At 35.2% G+C, this 25,689-nt stretch overlaps 1 protein-coding gene and 1 long non-coding RNA gene across 4 annotated transcripts in view; one reads left to right on the forward strand and one right to left on the reverse strand.

Moving 5' to 3' along the window:
• Positions 1-6,568: 6,568 nt before the first annotated feature.
• Positions 6,569-25,689, reverse strand: part of LOC122042420 (putative rRNA methyltransferase YlbH) — a 34,664-nt gene continuing 15,543 nt past the window's right edge. The window contains exons 6-10 of one of the 3 annotated variants that reach the window (XR_006129220.1): positions 21,772-21,910; positions 20,772-20,887; positions 20,644-20,700; positions 10,370-10,558; positions 6,569-6,637 (exon numbers count right to left, since the gene is read on the reverse strand). Coding sequence is in view for 2 of the 3 variants with exons in the window: in XM_042602536.1 (XP_042458470.1) it covers positions 10,466-10,558; positions 20,644-20,700; positions 20,772-20,887; positions 21,772-21,910 (405 nt within the window). In the remaining variant the exon portion in view is untranslated. Of the gene's footprint in view, positions 6,638-10,144; positions 10,559-20,643; positions 20,701-20,771; positions 20,888-21,771; positions 21,911-25,689 lie in introns of those variants that run through there. The other 2 variants (XM_042602537.1, XM_042602536.1) reach the window with 2 other exon arrangements.
• LOC122042421 lies at positions 9,414-13,022 on the forward strand. Its single transcript, XR_006129221.1, has 3 exons — positions 9,414-9,636; positions 11,334-11,504; positions 12,696-13,022. It is a non-coding gene; the product is annotated as an uncharacterized LOC122042421 (long non-coding RNA).

Below are 25,689 nucleotides of genomic sequence, written 5' to 3' on the forward strand. Positions count from 1 at the left end.
GAGTTACCTGCTATGGCTGCAACAAGAATGGACACTGCAAGCCAGACTGTCCAAACCAGAAGCAAGGAAAAAGGAAGGCGTTGAAGACAACGTGGTCCGAGTCATTAGAAGAGTCAGACAAAGAAGGACACAAAGAAGCGAGCTTCCTTACCCTACCGGTAGAAGCTTACATTACCGAAACCGAGTCCGAGTCCGAAATTGGAGTTGAATCTGAAACCGAGTCTAAAGGAAGCCACAGATATGCATCCGATTCAAAAGGCTCCCAAACCAATGTGAGTATCTCTTTAATTAGATCGCACAACTTAATTTCTTATTTTTCGAGAAAGCTAGCTAAGTCCAATCTCCGGGTCAAGTCACTCCAAGAGGAGGTCAAAGACCATAAGGAAGTAACTAACTCAAACTCCTTGACTGAATCGAGTCAGATTGGAACTTCAACTCAAGTCCAAAAGTTTAAGGAAGAAAATTCTAGCCTGAAAAGTCAAGTCAAGGAATAGTTCACCTTGGGTTCCAAGAATCTGGATATGATTCTTGGAAAACAAAGAGTCGTATACAATTGATTTGGACTTGGATATAAGGCTAACCGTAAGTTTAGATCTTATCTATCGCTTGTTAATCGAACACATAGAAGAACAGTTCAAACATGGGTCCCAAAATCAAATCTAACTAATCAAGTTGGACTTGGTCAATATTGGATCCCCAAGGATCAAATTCATTACCTTGATAGACCTTATCGAGGCTATGATCCAGGGGGAGCCAATAAAAAGACCGTCATTATCATAAAATAGAATTGTTTGATGTTTATTTTACTATTTTTCATTATACATGCTTAGATTAGGGTAGATAAGGCTTAGGCTTGATTCACACTTGATTAGTTAGACCCAGGATTTTCAAAAAGGAAATTACATATTCAATTTCTTTAAAAGACTTTGTCTAGAAGTGGTTGATGACCTAATACCCAAGAAGACCTAGTGCCTCGCCATAATTTGGAAGTCAATTATTGAAATAAATATTTAATTGACTAACTGTTAAACCTTAGTCTAACTCAAATGTTGATCAATCCTTAAATTAGAATTTAAATTGTAGATTAAATTAAAATATCTCATAAAACTATTAAGCTTCCCTGATTTAAAATCTAGAAAAGGGTGAGATAGACTTAGGTTTAAAGTAGTTAATCAACCCTAAATTAATTAAATTAAAGCTAACTCATTTAAAATCTAATTAATTTCAAAAGTTTATTTAACTTCAAAATCTAATTAATTACGTTTTGGAATTAACTTATCCCAAAGTTTTTTTACGTTTTGGAATGGTCCGACCCGATTAAGTTCCTCCTTCGTCAATCCACATTGAAGAGTGTTGAGCGCCTTTGAATCAACTTGGGCATTTTTCTTCATTTCTGGGTTCTAGTTCTCCGGGTCAAGAGGTTCTTTTGTTACATCACCTATTGGCACCTTATATCCTTGTTGAATAAAAAAACCACTGGTCGTTGTCTATCTTCAGGCACACCTCTATTCTTCACTTCCAATAAGGGAAATCATCCCCACTGAAGAGTGGAGGATGATCAATGTTGTAATCTTTGCTTTGGGTCATTTAGTTCTGAAACAGAAAAGACTCAACAAGGTTTCTAAGACATTATCTTAGGATAAGTAGTGTGGGAGGAGAGAAAAATGAACAGAAGAAAGCTCGAGTGGTGTTGCACCAATTTCAAGAAATTCGAAGAAGCCAAAACGAAAGCTTATCCGAAGAGGTGATTGCACCAATTTAGAGCAACCTTGGCTTTGATACCACTTGTAGGATCGTAGGTACATGAGAGGAGGGAGGAGGTGAATCACGTGTATTTAAAAATATTTCTTTTTAGAACTTTAAAAACAAGTGCACAGCGAAAATCAAAATAGTTAGGTAAGCAATAAGAAAGAGCAAGACACATTGATTTATTTGGTTCTGAGTGTTCGGTGACTCCTACTCTAAGACCCAAACCCTTTGGACATTTATGATGGGTAATCCACTAAATTCAAATATCGAATACAAAGTATGAGGAAAGTGTAACATTCTACACTTTCCTTGTTCAAGTGTATTAAGTATGTACAATAATAAATTCGTTACCAACACGAAGATGAAGAAATCGTTAGCTCGGGTGTTGGAGTTTGTCCTTCTGCAATAATCGGGTGAAGTAGCACTATAACACAGCAACAAAGTGTTGTGAATGATGTATTGAAGCTGTTGATTGAAGCTTCTTATATAGGTCTTTCCATGCACTTGGACCACCTTGGGTGCCTCTATTGGAGCCTATCCGATCCTGCTTCGACACTGAGTTATCTAACTCTAAACACCTAAACTGCTAATGTAGTTGTACCTCGGCGAAGCTCTATTCGTGTTGCCTCTATCCAATCCCGAGCACCTAGACCAGCTCCCGGTGCTTAGACTCTGACGTGTGCTGACTAAACGGAGCGCACCAACTCAACTGTACATGTGGTTGGGTTCGACCCAATCCAAGTACCTAGACCTAGTCGGGGCGCTCGAACCTCTGAGCGCTTGGACCCTTTCAAGGTGCTTAGGAGTCCTTTTTTCAACCAACTTGCAGCTTCAATTTCTTGCACCATAGAGTTAGCACAACAAACATAATATGAAAAATAAGTATTAAATATTTTGACAGTCTTAGAACTGTCCGATCCTAACTTTGGATTTTGTTGAAACCCTAGGTCAGACCGACATTTACTGTCCCCTTAATTGGGAATGCGTTCTCACATATCTCTCCTCCAGTTGCGTACCTGACCTTACCTGCCAAACATCCGGTCCTCCAGACCTGTTTGGACTTTCTCCGGTCCTGCTCAGTATCTGATCAACATGATCAACCAAGACTTTCTTACAACGCCAAGTTAGTACAATATATATAAATATTAAAGTAAATCAGTGTTAGCAGCTTTTAAGATTCGTTGGTCCCGTCGATCGCGTATAGTCGATCGGAAACTATTCGATTACATATGTTTGGCGTTTACTCCTCTAAGACTTCACATTATCTAGGGTTACTTTCCCCTAGAGTTTTCCACTGACTAGCTTCACTTACTAGGGTCTAGCTTCACTCTCTAGGACTTCCACTATCTAGTTTCACTCACCAAGACCTCCACCACTTGGCTTCACTCATTAAGATCTAGCTTTACTCATTAGGGCTTCCATTACTGGTTTCACTCACCAGGACTTCCACTACTTAGCTTCACTCACTATCAGTGTTGTCAAAATCGAGAGTTTAGATAAAATCGTTAAAACAGTCATAAAATCGGATCGTAAAATCGTAAGATTTTATATCATACTTTAAATCAATTTTAAAAGAAACATGATATATTCTTTTTAATTGATCATTAAATATTTTAATCTAAATTATAACATAAATCTATATATAGAACATTTTAATTCATATAATCATAAACTACTCATAATTTTAAACTTTTAAACAACTAAATACTTGTCATCAAAATACAATATAAATATAAATTCAAGTCTAAAGCTTAAGTCCAAAGATAAATAAAACACAAGATAACAAATTAATATAAATCATTCATAGATAAATACAAATCTAAAATCGTCCCAAAACGATATTATTTTGTCCAAAATGGTCCTCTCTTATTAAGGACATAAAATCGATAAAATTATTTCAAAAATTATATTTTTACGAGTTTAAATGCGATTTTACGATTTTGATCTGATTTTATGATTTTGACTTGATTTTACGATTTTGATCCGATTTTACTTTAATACATGATTTTATCATGATTTCACTTGATTTTCATAAGAAAACTCGCGATTTATACGAGTTTACGAGTCAACTCACGAGTTTGATAACATTGCTCACTATAGCTTCCACTGGCTGGTTTCACTCACCAGAACTTCTACCACCAAATTTCACTCACTAGGACCTAGCTTCAATCACTAGGACTTTACCTTACCTAGCCTTCAGTTAAGACTAGTCACTTAGTATACTTTTCACCTGCCTAACTTCTAGTTAGAACTTACCCTTACTAGCCATCTAGTTATAATTATACTTTTTTCTCCCAAACATTAAGTTTTGTTTGTATCCACCCTTGGTCAAACTGCTTAGAATTTGGTACATTGTCAAACATCGAAATATTAAAGACTGATTGCACCAATAGTAGATTGTCACATGAGAACAGAGATCGAATTCTCGAGAGAACAAACCCTTGAGCAATAAAATCTCTCCCACCTAAAGAGGTAGTTCAATCACCGTGATTTACTCCCTTCATCTCGATGTGAGGCCAACGATGAGGGGGTTTTAACTTGAGCAAGTCACCTTTTGTCACATGAAAAATAAAATAGGCCCTCGGGACTACGATGCAACAATAAGGTGCTTCCGCAGTTAATCAAGCATCCATAGGTTGATTCCCCACTATAGCGCACTGCAAAACTAATTTCTTTTAATAGGAAGACAACCCTAGAATGTTGACTATGAAACTATGAGTTATTTATATTTCCTGATTTATCCTGATGGCTAATAGAAAATTTATGTAAGATTAGACCAATTGTCTCCAAAATTAATCATTTCAATTAGATACCTGAATTATAAAAAATAAAAAAACCGTTGGTATTCATATTTTCTAGTTAACTAATCATACATCAATAGATTACCCTAACAAAACAATACAAGGTTTGTATGGTTCTCAAAGCCGTTAACAAGTCATATCCTCTTACAACTTATGGTGGCTTCGCTTAGTTTTGGTCATTAATTAGTTAGAGAATAATTCTCAATTAATTAATTAATAGAAATCTATGACTAGTTATTTGTTGTGAATACTTTTTTTTACAAAAGTTACTATATGAGAAACAAAGAAGAGTTACATAAAATTGAATTGTCAAGTAATTTATAATTAGATGTATTTTGATAGTGGATGTAGTGTGCGTGTGATTGGGTCATGACTTTAGTTCACGCCAAGGTTGAACTAACCCAATCTGCATGATGGTCATTTATTTCGAACAAACTAAGATTTACTTTTCATTTTTAAAGTTTTAAATTTACTCTCGAAGCACCTTGCTGCTTGCTCTTCTCACACAATGCACAACCACACGACAAACTCGTATGATACCACCATGATTTGCTTAATAGATGAGTAAATTAAACGTCCTTAATAAAAATTCTAAAATATGAACACCTTGAGTTACTTACAAAAATTGACATTTTTTTAACTTTTCCACTTTAAAATCTTTTTTACTTAAAATAATTTTTATGCCAATCATTTTAATCAACATGTTTATAATTTTCAAATTTACAAAAGTCATCTAATTTAACTAGACATATAGTAAAAGAAATTATAAAAACAAAATGGATCTCAATCCCATCCACTACGTTGTATAAATACACCCGCAACATCCTAAATTAATAATTACATTTTTAATGTAAGATTAACAAGGTGATTAAGGTATTCTTAGTGTCCCGATACTACGATGCCGCAGTAGGATATTCAGATTATCATCCAGATATTCACGGTTCGATCTCTAGGTATAGCGTGTTTGTAATAATTTTTCCTCCAAAATATGGAGAGGGGAGTGCAACCAAAGGATGCTGAGCTTCTGGCTGACCACCGCGTGTGCTTCCTTATTTGTCCTGGTGGCCAATAGGAAACTTCCGTAGGATCAGACCGATCACCTCCAGAGATAGTCAATGAGACTAACTGAGATTATCATTTTTTTTTCTTGGTGCCACTCATTGTCCCCGGAGCTATGATATCACGATAAAACATTCATATTATCACCCAGACACCCACGGTTCAATCCCCGATTATGACATATTTATAGAAATTTTTCCTCCAAATAGGGCACACAACCAAAATGATGTTGGGCTCCTGAATTACCTACCACATGCACTTCCCGATTTATCATAGTGGTAGGTGAAAATTTTCCATAAAGTCAGGTCGGTCACCCCAGGACTAGTCAATGAGGCTAATTGAGTTCATCATTTTTTTTTCTTGGTGTCACTCAGTGACCCCCGAGACTATGGTGCAGTAATAGGACATTCAAGTTGTCATCCAAACATTCATGATTTAATCCTCAGCTATGATGTATTTGTAAAAATTTTCCTTCAAATGGGACAAGCAACCAAAGAATGTTGAACTTCCGGGTTGTCTGTCACGAGTACTTCATGATTTACCTAGTAATCGGTGAAAAAAATTTATAAGATCGGACCGACCATCCAAGGTTTTTTCCTCTAGGTGCCACTCATTGTATCTAACAAGTTGAATAAACTAAATGAACCAAAATCAAAATAAGAAAATCATGCTCTTATTATTGTTGATCAATTCTAAGATTTTATTCTCTATCAAATCTATTCCATGAACTAAACAAACAAGAAAAGTAGTATGCTGATGACACAAAAAATCAAAGTAAATTCCAAAATGAAAAAAGTTCCCTAAGTTGAATATACCATAGAAAAATCAAAATTCTTAAAGTATAATTTTGAATGTTAAATAGTGTTCATCACACTTTTTGCTATTGAAAAAATTAGAATGTTGGGCTAACAACCTTGCCAAACTCACTGGCATTCTTAACACATCATAGCTATGCAACATTACCTGGACTAAGTGGTCAGCTCTTCGATGATTCTGCCATGTTTCAGCCTAGTCACTATGTGCACCAGCTGCTCATCGTATATAAATTGTGTTATCGAACCATAAGAACATCAAGAAGCAACAATCGAAAAACACCAACAAAGTATGCAGACAAAAATTCATAATCATGCAAACAAAGATTCGAGTACCGTTCCATTAAATTAAGTCTCCTATCGCAACAGTGAAATTTTGGTACCATATCATATCAACATTATAAAAATCATGGCCCAGCTGAGGGATAAGTAGACAACACTCAATTCTCGCAATAAACAAAACTCAAAACAATTAACATCACAAGTGCATGTATGTGAATAGTATCAAAGAGATATAAGAGGCATAAATAAATAATAAATAAATGCGCACACTAAGAAAAATGATATAACATCATCCAAAGACGAGTAGGATTCGGTGTGACACCCCAACAACAAGCCCTAATCATTCCTTTAAATGAGGCAATAAAGTGAGCATATTCAATGAGTATGATAATTTTCTCACAACAATCGAGCTACCAGGATACTCGGTCGAACTTCCCTTGCCTAGACTTTTCCTAGTTGATATCTCCCTCATCTACACTTTCCCTAGATCAAGACACAACTGCAGTCTGGACTTCCCCTAGTTGAGCAAACCACTCAACCCACCTATAACCCTCCTTGATCATTCCAGGCAAGTCATCGTTGCTAAAGGCCTTCTAGAGAATGATAAAAGATATACTATTTGCTTCTATAACCCATAACCTTCAAGAAGCAATTACGCCCTCAAGATAATATGTAATAAGGATAAATTAACTAAATAAGTAAAGTTTCTACTTTACATTATAGATAAAGATCTAACCCTTGAGAAGAGAGTTACCAAAAACATTGTGTGAGAAGAAACTTACTAAGAGAGCTTTCAAAAGAAAGGTAAAAGCTTGAATTTTACTTCCCAAGTTCTTTGGTGATCTGTTGGCACTTTAATAATATTAGGCAAAGAATCAAAATATTTTCATTGAGCTCTAATGCCAAAAGAACCATCAAAACCACTTTTAAGCATTGCCCCAACATTCATATTCTAGGTCAACCTACCAAAACCTACAAGTCGACCTATCTCAAGGAATGTAACTATTAGAAAGCCAACATATACTTTAGGTTGTTGACCTACAACAAGCAAAATTTCATGGTTTAAAATTTCATATTGGCCCCCGGGACAACGGTGTAATGGTTAGGTCCTCCCATGGTTAACCAAGGGATCTAAGGTTCGAATCTTAGCTACGGCGCACGAGATTTTTCTCTCCAAGCGAGCCTAAGAATGCTGGTCATCTGGATGAGCCTCCATAAGCACTTCTCAATTTACGCTAATCACCGGTAGGAAACTTCCGTAGGGTTGGCCGGTCACCTCCATGATTAGTCGATTCGAAGAGTTGGATACCTGGATTACCAGCAAAAAAAAATTGTACTATGCCGGGCGAAATAGATGAAAGTTGTTATTTTGCTGGCCGTATGGCACCGCGACGCCTCCGCGATCTCACATTTCTTTTCTTTTTTTATTAATTTTTTAAAATTTAGGTTACAATTTTTAATTTTAATTAATATATTTTATATTTAAGAATATTGAAAACATATCAGCACAATATGATACGATACCGAAATCGTATCATTCCATTCATAAACCGAACTTGGATACGTGTCAAAAATTTAAATCATGCTTAAAGCTTAATTTCCTAAATCAATAGAGTAATCTTGCTCACTCAAGGGAAATTATCAAATCTAAACACTTAAAGCACTTGACCAAACATTGAAACACTTGGCACGTAGCAAAGCATTTAGACACTCAACAAGTGTCGCAGTTGCCAACATGAATTCAAACACTTTTTACCTCATTAATACTCGACATTCAACGTATTACATCTAAAATCAACTATAATAATTAGATACAATAATAATAATCATCAAATCTTATCCACTAGATGAACTATAATAATCGGATACTTACAAAATTTTAGAGTTAAAATATCTAACAAGCGTCTCAGTCGTCATGCATGTTGACAAGCTAAAAGATTTAGAATCTTGATTTGTCGTCATTTTTAGACAGCAACATATCAATAAGGATAAAAGTTTTCTAAATCTTCCTCCCAAAAACTAATTAAATTAATAACTAATTATAAATTTAATTTTAACCAATATTAATATATAATGCAAAATTATATATACTGTGCGTATTTAAGTTAATAAAAATCTATAGCTACCACTTGATTTGCTTACTTCAAAAAATGAAACTATAATAATTAGATAATCATTAAAAGTTCTGGAGCACTATGTTTAAAGAATATAACAAGCATTTCAATTTCCATAGGTGCTCTAGACTTAATCATTTGATGTCATTTGTGTCTTTAGGCTCCACTATATCAGATAATAAACTATAACAACATTTCTAAAATCTCAAAAACTAATTATAACATCAAATAAATAATTAATACATTAATGTTAATCTATTTGATTAATGAAAATTTATAAATTACCATAACCGACCTTGTCCATATACACTAATGATTAATTAATAATTAATATCTGCTAATATTAATTATATATAACTAAAAATAATCAATGCCATAATATAAATAATTCAAGTAAATATTCAAATAAATTAATATTAAAATATAATTAATAAGGTAACATATTAATATTTATATGTTTAATTAACATGTACAAGTTATACATATAGTGGCATTTTTAATTAAAAAAACCTACATAAAATTTACCAAGTTTAATTATAATTTGTTCAATAAAAAAAACAATTTATAAACTACCACCACCCACCCCATTTCACCCCCAAGAGACAGATCACCCTCTTTGCTTTTCCCTCACATGAGACATAGGAACTGGGAAGTCTCCAAGTAGAAAATTTCCCATTGGCATTTAGATGCAAATCTCCCACGTCCCATGCTCATGTTCCCCACCTCTTGAAGCCAAAGCATCGTCACAGCTGAAGACATCTCCTGTGCACCTCTTCCTAATCTGAGTCCGTCTCATCTAGTACCAGACACAAAAGGCAGGTAATGCCTGTTAACAATTGACATCATCCCAATTCTTCGTGTTGAGGTTGTGTCAGTTTCGATCAGTAGATAAACAGTAAATTTTTCACATGCTGATCAAAATGCCATGAGATTTCAAACCATAGATGCAACAGATCATACATGCATGATTTGCAGGTTCCTAGATAATTTGGATCATTAGGCACAATTAGGATGGACTTGGCCTAAACTTGGTCCCAAACTGCTGAGACCATTGCTTTGACTAGATTTTGATTGGTCATGCTCAATTTTCAGCGAACTATGGTAAAACTCAGGCTAATTTGCCACTGGCTAATTTGCAACATTTATAGACAAGTTCAAGACTGTTCTAGCATTTGCATTAAACTTATGGTTGACAGGTTTTGTCCAGCATCCTTTGAGAATAAAAAGGTACAATTACATGATTTGATATGGAGCTGATCATCGACATGCTAAACCACTAGGCAAACCAGTCGACCATTCAGGGAACTGAACCAAGATACCTTCAATATTAAGATCAACTTGTACAATTTTTTCTTTTTTCTATTTATGCATAGAAAGTTTCTACAATGGAAATAAGAGTCACAGAGAAGTGTTAAATTCCCAAATTTGAAAAGAATCCTTTGTCAAGTACATGAAATTAAAAAACTTATATCCTAATTTTGTATGTGAAGAAAATAATCTCAATTGTAGAAGAACATAATTTACTTGTAGGATACTAACTGAAAGGCTCAACCTCTTGATTTGCCTGTAATGTTTCAGTCTCAATTCAAAATGGCTATGGAACTTATAAAGTTGATAAAACCACTCCAAAATTATTGGATGAGCTAAATCATTGAATGTGCTTCCTGCTTGTCCTCTTCTTTTCTGCCCAAGAAGGTCCGTATATTACTAAATTTGTTCTGCCAAATCTTCTATCAGATATCTGCAGCGTTTATGGTCGATGGTCAAGACTTAACTGATAATATGAAACATTGTCCAGAGACTATAGTGAGATTTATATATATATGCCCAACTAAGGAGAAAACAAAAGAATGATTCATAGGAAAATTTACCAGAAAGTGGATGACAACAGAAGTATAACCAAAGGCACGTTTTTTAGTATTCTCATGTGAGAACGAGTAGCATCTTAATAAGCCATTGCAACTTAGAGCTACTTAAACATGTAAAAGAATAAAAGGTTCACTTAAATAAATCAAGAGTTAGGTTATGGATTGATACTAGAGGGTTTAAGTAATTAATATATTAATAGGTTAACGAACCAGCCCGATTTGCTAGCAAACCCGACCCGGCTTACCATTTTAATTACATGTCTTATATTTTTTTGCTAGCAACTTTGGAGGAGATAGAGGAAGAACCTCATTGGAACGGTCAAGGTAGTTTTTCCCTACGTCTTGCTAGTTATCTCAGTACACAAAACACCAAGGCAGGGTTTCCTTTTGTTGTTTTTTGCATTTACTACATCATATGGATCATAGTGTGATATTTTAATGTATGTTGCATATAATTCCGGAATTTGGTTGTGAAGATTTGACAAAGTTTTATCAATTTTGGTTGAAAAAAAAAGTCGGGATGCTATTAACTCCGTAGGTGGCAGGAGTGGGCTTAGTGAACTATTAACTCTTGATCCATTAGATTTATTTGTGCTCTGACTGATTTGTATGTTATTAATGTCATACATTTATTTGTTGTTCTTATAGGCATATGGCTTGGAGCACGACATGACCAATATTCATGCTCACTTTAGAAGCCACTTCGATGATGTTAGAAAGAGAGAAGAAAATAATCTGAAGGAATATGTACTATAAAAAAGAAAAGACAGCCCGGTGCACGAAACTCCCGCCATGCGGGGTCCCAGGGAAAAATCCATTGTACGCAACCTTACCCTGCTTTTTGCGAACTCGTGACCTTTTGGTCACATGACAACAACTTTACCGTTGCGTCAAGGCTCGCCTTCTGAAGGAATATGTACTATACTTCCATAAAACAAATGCTATTACCAGCAATCTTAGGGAAGAGAAATCATGTTTGTTGCTGAATTTTCACACTTACAAAACACTTAGGAAGCAGAATTTCAAGCTTACATATAGAATCAATATGTAAATGATATATCACAAATGCATCAACACATGCAAATTCACTGTGCATCCATTCAAATGAAATTGGTGATGACTAAGTGTTTTACCACAAGTTTAATATAAAGGGCAGCTTGGTGCACGAAGCTCCCGTCATGTGGGGTCTCGGCGAAGGATCCATTGTACGCAATAATGGAAATTTCACCTAAGCACATGCGTCACAACTCTTTAAAATTAAAATGGTGGCCTTATATATTTGTTAGAGATGGTTCATGCTGTTGTTTGGGTGAAGAAGGGGTCGAAGTGGGTGTTGCGAGGTGGAGTTTAGTGTCCGGGGAAGAATGAATGGGAGAGCACGGAGCAAGATTCTTAACACAGCATTTCTGTTTTTATTTACCTCCCATATAATAGCACTTAGAACTCTATCATTATAGCGATTAGTAAGATGTTGATGCACGCAAGTTAACTATTTGTTTTGACATGCAAAGTAAACCATTTTATTTATTTAATAATGTCTTTCTATACATGAAAAGAAATATTGTTTTGTTTAATAAAGTGAACTGTATGTGACAATGTGATGAGTAAGGGAATCCGACTTAAGAAGGATCCGGTGAATCTTACCAAAATAAAAGAAGTTTCAGAATCTAGCTTAAGAAGGGTTCGGTGAATCTTACCAAAATAAAAGAGGTTTGAGAATCCGACTTAAGAAGGGACTGGTGAACCTTACCAAAGCAGAGGGGTTTAGGAATCCGGTGAACCTTACCAACCTAGTACAAGAATAAAAGTTTGGCCAAACGATCAAATGTTGAAGTACAAAGTACCTACGCCTGATAAACTGAATTCTTGTAATCTTTGTAGTGGAAATTCATAAAACTAATGTTTATTTTCCGTTAATTTATCAAAATATTTCTCTTAAATATGAACGGATGTTATTTCTATAAAAGGTTGAACTTGTATCTTCAGACTCACTAGATCCATATGGTGCAGGTAATGAGGAAACGGAAGGACTTGATGGATGAGCTTTCTTGTACTGACAGCGCATACCCGAGGGCCTCTTTTATTTGTCTAAGTTTCTACATGCGTTAGGATGTTGGGTCCTCCCGTCGGAGTCGAGTCATGTGATTGATAGTCGGTTTAAGTTCCTTTCACTAGTTGGTTGCACTTTCTGCTCTCATAAGAATCTATTTACTATTATGATATCAAAAACAAATTGTTTTCTTTTTGGTTTCATGTTGGACTAGTTCGTAATGCATAATCTTTGAAGTTGGTTGTTTAATTCAGATCTCTTTAATGTTGGTAATGCATGTTTGGTGAAAGGTATGTAAAGGATTTTAGGATGTTTCATTATATCCATATGAATCTCCAATATCGTAAGCTACTACTACTTGCACTGCAGAAATGTCTATCAACATCAACTATTCTAAAAACAGAAAATCTACTATAATGACTTTGCTCTCAATATTGTGGCCAAGATAATGCATTAGATTGATAAACTGACATTAGAAAGAGGTGATATCTGCAAGTAGATTGTACATTATATAAATTCATATTGATGTGTAACAATGCATTATGTAATAACTCCCCAATGTGCAAATGGAAATTCAACAAATTAAATCTCAGATAAATCATCAAGATTATAGGTACACAAGACAAATAATAGATCTTATTCTTAGGTCATCCTGTCACCCACACTAAACTAACAATCCAATAATCCAATATATATATATATATATATATATATATATATATATATATATATAATTTTACCCTCGGTGCACATTCCTAGGCGACCCTCACAGGTTTGGGCGCCCGGACCCCCAAAAATAAATCAGGGCACCCGGGAGTAACTCCGAACGCTCGGACCTGTGAGGGTCACCCAGGAGTGTGCACTGAACACCGCAGGGTAACAAACCTATATATATATATATATATATATATATATATATATATATATATATATATATATATCATGATTCTCTCAACTAAAGGATTGACGTGAAATCAAGAACATGAATCAAAAAGTCACCAATAATAAATTGGATATGTTGTATATGTCAAGAACATTAGAATGTCAACATGAAAGTGAAATCACATGTTGTATATGTTCTTACTAAAAGATAGAAAAAGGTTGTTTTGAGTGGGTACCACAATTAAAATTCTCAAATGAATATGGCTCATGTCAACGTAATAGTGTAAATTTCATGCTTTGCGAAACTGTAACTATCGTAAGTTCATGTGAAAACTTTTTCACTTGCATTTAAAGATGTGTTGCCTAGATCAATAAAAGATACGATAATTGAACTCTCTTAAAAACTCTCTACACTATTTTTTGCAGGTTGAATAAACAAAACAACTTGATCAAAACATCAGGCTTATATTATGAAAACCAGAGAAAATATTTTCTAGTAATATTTTATTCCTTAGAGCTTCAACTCATGCACATATTGTACAAGGACAAAGTAGAGAGGGTGTAGTACATTTTTGATAAATATATCAATTTGAGAGTTAAAAAAATTTCACTCCTTATTTTATTTAGATAGCAAGATATTTTACATGATTTTCAATGGCGTCATTTATCTTTTAATCTTCTAAGTTCATGTTTTCCCTAAAGTGAGAAAAATAAGAATCATACACATGTTAAAGAGCCAACCCACCATGCATATCTAATAAGCGAGATGTTGGACAATTTTTATTTTGCATTTTATTTCAAGCCTCCGTATTTGCATATTAACTTTTTCATAGGATCAAAGAGCACTTCCAACATTAGATCAAAGGTAGTGCTTCTTGACTTATTGAAATGGGCAACACAAAAGAAGAAAAGAAAGCCAATGTTTAATTTTGGGAGAATCAAAATCGAAGAGAGAGAACTTTGATTCCTCAATCATGCTCAATAAACATTGTGAGGCAAACACTACTAATTCTTCAATACTACAACTGAAGAAATTTGCTATGAACTTGTTCACACTTTAGTTATCCTTGGTCGAAGAGAATAACACAAGTTGAATTTTAAATCCTACTTTAAATTATTAAGTTATCTAAGTCATTAAATTTTTAGTTCATTATAATTTTCTAAAAGTGAACTAGGTTGCTAAGATTTTTTAGAAAAGTTTGTGAGAGTTTATATTGGGATGGGATCTCATCTATCAGATTATGTTTCAATTAATATTTCTCATTTTTTTTAATTGAATTGTCAGAGTTTTTTATAGTGCAATTTTAATATAAATTCATTAAATAGTATTCAATCTCATAAAGTTTATTTTGCAAATGGATACAAATTTCATAGATATTTTCTAGTGGCAAAAAGATGATTTCTTTACCATGTGTGGAGGTCAGTGAATTAGACTATTTTAGTGGGAATGAGTGTTCATAGTCATGTTCAAATGTTGTTAGTGCAATAATTAGCTCAATCATGATATTCATTTCAACAAAAAGTATAGCATTACAGATGTGATCATGGGACTATATATTTTGAGTCATTCATATTGTATACCGAGTACAGGTATATCACACCAAGAATGCATCCAAGGAAAAACAAAGGACAAATTGATAGGTGAACTATATGTAAAATTAAAGAAAGAACTTGGTTTGATGCAAAAGCCATTGACAATATGAAAGTAGGAGACGCTAATAAGATTTTTCAAAGATGATGAACTTATTCAAGTGTAGCCACTAAGTGAGGAGTAAAATAAATGAGTCATTCTTTCATATTACAAAGAGTCAAGGTGAAGAGGTGTCAAACAAAGGTTTAACCTTTCTCATTCACTAGCCATCCTTCCTGTACCCCCTACATAAGTGATAATGTTTGTATTTTTTTTTATTACTTATACCAGCTGTTATTTCTTTATACATAAACACTTTTTTTTCTATAATCTCTATTTGTGTGTAGGACGTATATCAGGGCATCACTGCAGAAAAAGCACCTGAACATTAGGGTGTGCTGCATTCCTCAATTGCTCCCAACTGATCCACATGGCACCCTATCGCCTAACAGGTTCACCCATGAGGGCCTAACATTCACAACTAGGCATGATATGGCTTGGTGACTTACTCGGATTTGAGAAAGGTAAAAGCTAACTAATTTACCCCACCACCATACCACCAGTTCTCCAAATTTTCAATTTTCACAGCTTTGATAAAAAATGAGAGTTATGTGGCTCACATCAAGGCTGCTTATATCATGCACTCCACATACAAGCTGTTAGGCTGAATGAGAAGAGGTTCCAAGTTCCAACGTCCTAAAAGCAATATGCATGAGCTCACTGTAAAACAAAATAAACAACTATTTCTCAATATACTTACATTACTTAGAAATTACCAATTTTGTATCCTAAAACTTCATATATTTGCAAGTGACCTTTAGACGTGATGATGACACCATTAGCTCCCGATGGAACCATGCTTGAGAGGCAACATACTGACCGACTTGCATCCCATCATCAGATATAGTGTTGACAAAATCCTACACTACTGAAGTTGCATCCACAAGAGACTAACAACAGCTATCAAAAATGGGTAAGGCTAACTGCACAAAAACAGTACATGGGGTTGTTCCTAAACACACCACTTACATTAAGAGCTTGATCTCATATGTAGCCAGACCCCGTGGGTCATCCGAGACGGTATGGGACGGGAGTTGCTGCAATGAGGCCGCCGGGTCGAAACTCAGTGGCAGCGGGGGAATAAATCCCCTATCCCTGTATCCCACCCGGTCCGTCCCATACTAGCTCGGGTGCTACGATTTACCTCCCTCACGATGGCCGTGGGTCCGGTCGGTGGGGGCCCTGGGGGCGAGGGCTTCGCCTTTTGCTGCAATTGATCTCATATGTAGCCCTTAGTTTTTTTTATGAAGGTATATATATATATATATATATATATATATATATATATATATATATATGTTAAGCAAAATGTACAATGACATCCTAGAATAGCTACTTATGTTTGATGAAGTATCAGATCTAGGTAAATATCTAAGGACATGTATACATGCACTTGTATCTTTCTAAATATCAACTCTACCTCAAACCTAATACCCTCAAGCATACTCTGGTTCATGGTCATCCGTACATAGTGAATCATGGATGACATGACAAGGTGTCGGGTTTTTGTCAGGTTGTTGATCCCATGTACTGCTATCTGAAGGTCCTAAGCATCCTCCAATAGGTGGACATCTCAAAACTCAGCTGTAGCCACCACCTGATCCTCCTCTAAAGCTCACTGTCATTCTCCTGTGTCTCCTCCACCAACCCACAAAATGTACATCTTCTATCCTCCAACTCCATGTAATCCAATCTGTCTCTAGTGGGGAGCCTTTTACGTGCCAACATCCACACTATAAATGCATGACTCGGTTGGAGGTAGCTCTTCCACATTGTGATCGCCCATGGCTTTCTTGGACTCACCCCCTTGAAGAAATCATAAGCCTTCCTTGTTCCCTTGCCTATATGTCCAAACCATGATGCTAGCCACGACCCTGCAACCTCTGAGAAACCAACTGCAGCTAGGATGTTGTCTCTGATCTACAAAATCTTCTTTATCAGCGGAGAGTCTGTATGCTTAGCTTGTCGTGCCCATAAGTCCACATGTCTAAAGTATGTGATAATTCAGGTATACAACTCTTATAATCCGACTAATCCAAGGAAACGCATGGCTCCGAACATGGCGTCCTAGCTCGCGAGTAGTTCCAACGCTGCAAGCGTCTGAAAATGCATTGCTTGGGTCTCAAACCCTCGCCGCATGGGTGACCACCCAATCCTTCTGCCAACGTGCCAAGCCCCTAGGGGAATATGTAGCCCTTAGTTGTGAATGTATGATAAGTGGATATCTTATACAATACATATGTACTTGTTATAGTTAAATTTTCTACTTACCTTGCATATGTTTATAAGCACCTGAGGTGAATCGAGACCCTATGTTGTCAAGGTTGTTACATTACTCCTACTAGCATGATCGAAGTATAAGCAATTTTTCCTTACCAAGAGTAGAGGTGATTTTAAAACAAACGGAGTACACCCAACTAATAATGATCAAGCAATTTGGAGCCTATGTTGCCTTATAGGGCTTTAGCCTTCAAGATTGAGAGTATGCTTTCAATGGATTATCACGGGTACTATCTTGAAATACTCTATTTTATGCAAGACCATTGTATAGGATATCTTTGTGTAAGGGTCTATCAATGCATCATCAAGCTCCTCAAAAGTAGGCATGTACATTCTATGAGTCATCCCAAACACTCCAAGCATGTTGCCCTTATTGGATATGTAATATATGTGGCCAGATATGGCATGGTAGATTTACAATGCATACCTTTGTTTGTATATATTAGTCATGTTTGGATATGAAAATAGAATGAATGTGCTTTTGTTATGTTTTTATCTTAAAATAATGGATCCATATATACTTATGTCTGTTGTGATTAGTAGTTGGGATCCCCTTTAAAATGCATATGAGATTTTATAATTTCTAAATGTAATTTTATATTTTAAAAAAAAAAACAAATCTCTCATGTTTTATAGCCTTTACAACAATTTATGATGGAAAAATTGCCACAGAAGATCTTCAATGACAAATTTGTGATGTTACAAATAGATATAATCTATTCTATATCAACGACTAGAAGTCATCATATTGCTTTGTTTTTTTCACAACTAAACGAACTCATTGCGACGCGACACCTCCAATCAAAATTAGGTGTTTACAACAAAAATCAAATTATCTAGAATGATGTTAATTTTCATAGTGAATGTAGGCACAAATAATATAATAATATAATGTAAAATTGGACATATTAAAGTCTATATTTACAAATTAATAGTTAAGCAACAATTCGAAGTTTCATGCTGTTACATCAAAAATATAATTGATTTTTATTTTTTATTTTTCATTTTTATTATTTACTATATTAGAAAAAAGATTAAATAATTACACTAGATTTTTTAAAAAATGAAAACTTATTCTTGGGTAAATCAATTTTGACATGCTTCCGTAAAGTGTCATATCTCTTTTACATCTTCTAAAAAGGGCAACATGCACGAAGCTCTCGCCATGCGGGGTTCCGGGGAAGGATCCATTGTACGCAACCTTACCCTGCTTTTTACAATAGGCTATTTCCAAGATTTGAACCCGTGACCTTTTGGTCACAAAGCAACAACTTTACCGTTGCGCAAAGCTCCCCTTCTACTCTTTTACATCTTCTATCTGAAAATATTCAATACTCACAAGATCTTGGCTCTTGCTCAAAAGTTCTCATAGTATAGATATATTCAACCTTTTGACAATTATATGTGAGACAAGGTAATTATGATTGGTCAATAAAAATATTTTTTAATGGAATTTCTTTTTTATTTTTGTAAAAAGTTTCTATCTCTATAAATAAACAATTTGTTCTCATTTTTCTATCTCATTTATCATATAATATAACAAATAATTTTCTATTTCAACATGTAACAAAAAAGACAAATTATAGGATGATGAATAGAAGGAGCCTTTTTGCTGAGTTGATCACCCAAATAAGGAGATATAAAAAGTCTACCACTCCCAAAGATCCCTAAACTTGGTGTTGTGCTCAAAGGATGTCCACATATCTCCATAATGGCATAATATTGTCCACTTTAGGTCTAGGCCCTCATGGCTTTGCTCTTGGGCTCTACCCAAAAAGTCTCATGTCAATGGAGATATCCTACATCCTTTTAACCCTATGATCTTTCCCAAATCTTTCCATGGGACTTTGATTGAATCCCAACAATCCTCCCCTCAAACGAAGGACCACAATTACTCTCATAGTCTGGGCCTCCCCGCGAGCATCCAGTCACTCTGACTTGCTCCGGGCCTCCCCGCAAGCATCCACATCTAGTCACTCTTGACCTAGGCCTCCCTATGAGCATCCGATCACCCTAACATACTCACCTCCCCGCAAGTATCACTCTGACCTGCTCCAGGCCTCCCCGTAAGTATCTGGTCACCTTGACCTACTTCGGGTCTCCCCATGAGCATCCGGTCACCCTGACCTACTCGCCCCTGCAAGTATTCGGTCACTCTGACCTGCTCTAAGCCCCACACAAGTATCCGGTCACCTTGATCTACTCCGGGCCTCCCCACGATGCATCTGGTCTGGACCATGGCTCTGATACCATTTGTTGTGCCCAAAGGATGTCCACATATCTCCAAAATGACATGATATTGTCCACTTTATGCCTAGGCCCTTATAGCTTTGCTCTTGACTCTACCCAAAAGGCCTTATGTTAATGGAGATATCCTACATCCTTTTAACCCCATGATTTTTTCCAAATCTTTCCAACGTGGGACTTTGATTGAATCCCAACACTTGGATTAAATTCATTATAGATATTAGTCATCTCCAGAAGTAGAAAATTTATTTTTTTTAAAAAAAAAGTTGATTTCAAATAATCTTTTAAGTGAAAATGATTCAAGTTAGAGTTTTCCTTTGCAAATTGGTCCAAACTTCAAATGAACCGAGTCACTGTTTTTTCACCATATTAATGACCAGCCTAGCCCACATATTCAAAAAATTAGGCCTATAGACACTAAATATTGAATGTGTGATGCTATCCCTTCCCCCAAAATGACTTGGTGGCCACATAAGTAAGGCATTTGAAACTTTGCTACTTAGAAAAAAGTGGGAAAGTGGTGCAAAATATTGGACTTGCAGCAGAAAGCATAGCTAGCACAAATTAGAAATATTTCCTGATCTAATAAACAAGATAGGCATTGTATATTGAGATTTAGTTAATGTCACCGGCACAATAGGAAAAAGAACCTCCTGAATTTTGACATTTGACACAATAACTGATTCAGAACATGTATGCGCTTGTCAATGTAACGTTTATGTAGCTTCATTATTTGAGAGATGCAACCATAGAAAAAATGAATTTATCTGATTTCAAGAACTGATTACAAAGAAAGTTGATTGGAGTACTTTAATGAGATGACCACAAGAATCAGCCATGGAAGTCTTCAAGGGATATTCCACCAGCTAACAAAGCAAAGACAAGTAATGATTAATCAGGATCAATGTAAAAAAGAAAAGAACCAAGCATAACTCACAATGAAACAATCTTCTCCAACCAAAGGTGATTTTGCTAGCTGATCCATTAGTACAGAATAATCAACTTCCGTGTAGGGTGGTGTAACACTTATATAGTCAAATGTTCTGTTATTATCTGCAAAGTACAACTTTGTAAGCTGTCAATTGAAACTAGCTGTTAGAATGAAGGGTTACCATTCAAGCAAACACAAAAATATCCCAGCTAGGTGTATTTTAATACTGAAATATAGTTAAAATAGTTTTTACAGAAAATATTTATTATTTTATGAAAATATTCATCATGTAAGAATTACCTTGCAGTCATTTTCTATTGCAAAAAATATTCCAAATAACAAAACTTCAGTAAGGTCAACAAGAAGTCAAAGTTGTTTTTAAGCATCCAAAGTTGCACGTATTGAACTCCTACTGTAGTTACTAATCACTAGTTAATCAGCATAAACAAGGAAACCATGGAAAAACTTTTTGCCCTTGACAGCCAATTTCAACACAAAAGTATTTCCTTGAAATATTACCATTATTAATGCACTCACAGAGTCGAAACTAAATGACACATTGTCATCCCAATTGTATACTTTACAAAGAAGACATGTAAAGTGCATAGTGCACACGTGCAAGACTAAGACATCCTTGTGAATGGCACAATACTAATGTAGTGCCTGTATCCTGCAGAATTAGTAAAATTATGCTTATACAGTGGAAGATAACTTTATGCACTTGGAAATGTTCAAAATCCAGTCAGTGTCACGAACAATTAAGCATGCACATATACATTTTTAGCTTAGTCTCTGATTACTAATTGGCAACTATCAAGAAGTAATGGTTAAGAGAAGCAAACCAAAGCAAGTTCATAATTTAGATAATCAAAAAGGAAAAAAAGAAACTTTTTCACCCAAAAAGAAGTCCATCAAGACAAACTAGATATTAAATATTCCAATGTGCACAATCAAGTTTGTCAAGGGTTGCAGTGAATTAGTGGTATAGAAAAACAGGCATGTCTACCTAAAGATTGTTCAGCTTGTTCCAAGAATCTTTCTACACGAACAGTATGTATAACTGAAACATCAGAAAACCCAGTCGACTCTAAATTGGGCTGTAGCACTTTAGAGACAACCCAAGGATCCATCTCAACAAAATGTGCCTGATATAAAGGAATAGGAAAAGAAGGAATTTGCTATAAGTAATACAAGTTAATAAACAACACTGTATGTAAAATGCATGTCAATTAGCATCACACACACCATTTAGGTTATGTAGATTATACTTCAGCACCCTTATAGCATGATTCCACAAAGTAAAATATCAAGTAAGCAATAGTTGTCATGAACCAGATTGATTATCAAGGTTTAGAGTATCATTTTGTGCCAGTGTTTTACTGTATGACAATAATGATATGATTCTTGTATTGTATTGTGCCAACACGGCACCTTAAATAAACTTTAATTTTATGAAACCTTTTTACTTAGCTTGGCAGGAAAAACTAGAAGGGAAATGTTTTAGCTTAATAGAATAAATACATAATATATGGAATTTATGTTTAGCAATATTAGACGTAATAAAACAATTGTTAATATAGGAGGAGATGACGAGTTGCCCGGAACCGAGAGGTTCAAATATTTGGGATCTTTTTTGCAAAACGATGGAGGCATTGAAAAAGATGTCTTACATAGAATACAAGGAGGAGGGTTGAAATAGATGAGAGCGTCGGGTGTTTTATGAGACCGTAAAATACATCTAAAACTTAAACGAAAGTTCTACAAAACGGCAGTTAGACCTGCTATGCTGTATGGAGCTGAATATTGGGCTATGACTCAAGCACATGAGCAGAAGATGCGAGTTGTGGAGATAAGAATGTTAAGGTGGATGTGTAGACAGAGGATGGACAAAATAAGAAATGAGAGCATTAGAGAGAAATCCGAAGTTGCATCTATTGAGGGAAAATAAATACATTTAAAATGGTACGGGCATGTACTTAGACAACCAATAAATGTTCCAGTTAGGCGATGTGAAAATATGACAAAAACAAATATCAAACGAGGAAAAGGAAGAGTAAAAAAGACTTGGTTAGCAACAATAAAATAAGATAAAATTTATTTAAGCATAGATGATGATATAGTAGGAGATAGAGCTCAATAGCGTAAAAGGATCCATATAGCCGACCCCACCTAGTGAGATAAGGCTTGGTTGCTATTATTGTTGTTTTTACTTAGCTTCTTTGCCTCCAAACATAATCCTATTACAATTAGAAGGTAACTGATTAAATTTTGGAGCAACCAGTTCCATCTTGGCTAATTGATTATATTTTACTAATACAAATAATTATGGTGCATGGGATAATACCACTAATAAGTTTCCCAAATGATTGAGTCTAACTATATGGTTTTGATGTGTTTGGTAAAGGTTTAAAGTTAAATTCATATTATGTTATTCATGTTGTGTGCCAAATGTGTAGGTGCAAATTATTTAACATTATCATTGCAGAAGCGACGAATGAAATCCAAATGAGTCGGTACAACTATACATTTGGTAGACCAACATATTATTAATAAAATTTAATAATTTTTATTCTATTTTTTATTTTTTTCCCCTATTTTTAATTTTTTTTTTCTATTTTGATGATTTTGTTCCTTTTTCCTTTTTTGAAATTTTTTACAATTTCTAAATGTTTTATATTTTCTGATTTTTTTTCTTATTTTTTATTTTTTTTCTAATTTTGAATTTTATTATTTTAAAAAAATACTCCGCCCTGTCAAATTAGTCATTGACCTATCTCAAGCCCGAATAAAGGAGGAGGGTTACGTTAGGTTGCCAAATAGCGTTAAACTATGACAAATGTTCAACGAATGGATCCATTATGTTTAAAAAATATATATTTTCTAGCCCACAAGCTTGAACTCAAGCCCAATCAACCGACCAGGAATGACTTAACTCGACATAACACCTAGGTGGATTGACCAAGCTCATGCCATAAGCCATGCTCGACTCAAGCATGGCCTATCAACGTATCTAAATAGAATAATATAATGACTATAGTATCAGTCGGCTGATGAAGAATTTCAATTAATTAATGCTATAGTAAAAAAGTTTGAGAGCGAAGTTATACTAACAAAGTTATGCGACGACGATCTAATGACCTAACGACTACAATTCTTTTTTTTTTCTTTTTTTTTTTGGTAATCTAGGTATCCAACTCTTATGATCCTACTAATCCTGGAGATGACCAACCCGACCCATGGAAAGTTTCCCACCGGCCATGGCAAATCGAGAAGCGCAGATGGGTCCTAGCGGATGGCTGACCATCTTAAGTTTTTCAAACTCTCAAAGTGTAATGTGTCTTGAGTGAGATTTGAACCCTTGGCAACAAGGGAGCCAGTCCCACCTCTTACCATCGCACAATAGCCCTAGGGGCCTAACAACTACTATATATAAATTGACTAATGGTGGATTCAAATTAACTAATTGGTGTTAGCATAGTAGAACGACAAAGAGAAAGTGAAGATGAATGAAACCTATAATGAAAGGGAAGCATTTAAAGGCCAACGTTCCTGATATATTTTAGTGATCATCTGAGCCTTAATATTTGAGCTTTAATTGTAATTCTTCAAAGAGCTTTTCTCCACCTTTGAAAGAAATTCGAGAAGAAGAAAATCTAGCAATGTATTCAAGAATGACTCACTACGAGTCATAGGCCATGAAGTAGAAATAAAGGTTTTGAACTATGTCCCGATTAGATCAATCATCCCACCAAATCAATTCGGCCTCCCGAACCTATGTAGTCTATCTAGCGTATTTTATCAGCAACGCAGCATGCTTATTCAATTCACTAGACTCACCTAACTTGACCAGCTCACCCCAACCACCTATCTATTGTCCAGCCCACCATCTAACCAATTCACTCATTTTATTTATCTAAATTATAATTTTAAAATGATAAAGTGTTGATAATAAGTATTATATTAATAGTGGTAAAAGGAATCTTTTACCTTTCACATCATAAAGTATGAAATGGATTGGATTGAATGAATGCTTTTAATGAATTACTCCACCTTAATTGTCAATCCATTATATATCCAAATATTACAATAAAATATCCTATTTTGATTTTAGCAATTTATTGACTAAAAACCAACTAAATTGTTTGTTTTGAGGGAAAATTAAGTTCCTCCTTTCTTATATATATATATATATATATACACATTGATGAATAGGGGATATTATAAATACTCCCTTAAGATTTACATAATTACACAAAATTTCATCACACTTACCCTCAAACTAATTCAAATGTAGTGTAGAGACAATTTTGTTATAAATATATTCAACTTTTATGTCCGCAAAATAACTCACAAAGAGAAGATCAAAAAAGCTTGAGATGTTTGTAAAATAACGCATGTGAAGAAAGTTGGACTGATGCAACTTAAGATCTTAACAAAGTGATGCAAGCAAAGAAAGGAGGAATCCAGCTTGAGATCCACAAAATAATACATGCGAAGAGTCAAGAAACATCAGCTTGAGATTCAGTGCCAATTTGAGATTTGTGGAATGACTCACATAAGGAAAGGAGGATGCTCGTGTGACTTGGAGGACATAAGACTCAGTCATCACATAAGGGAGGCAGCGAGGGTGCCCATGCTAAATGGCACATAGAGGAGATAATGCTTGGGTAGAGGATGCACTCGCCGAGCACAATGGAAGCACACAGCAAGCATGTGGATGCATGCGACAAACGTGATGGACATGCTCAGTGAGCATGGTGTATGCAGACAAGCACAATAGACACACACAACGAGTGCAATGGATGAGCACCACGAGAGAACTGGATGTGCACAGCAAGAGCAATGGACATGCGTAGCAAGAGAGGTGAGCGTACATAACGAGAGTGGTTGATGCACACAGAAAAGGTGTCCATGCAACGACCGA

This window comes from Zingiber officinale, chromosome 2A (assembly GCF_018446385.1).
Source record: "Zingiber officinale cultivar Zhangliang chromosome 2A, Zo_v1.1, whole genome shotgun sequence".
In the NCBI taxonomy this organism is placed as follows: Eukaryota; Viridiplantae; Streptophyta; class Magnoliopsida; order Zingiberales; family Zingiberaceae; genus Zingiber; species Zingiber officinale.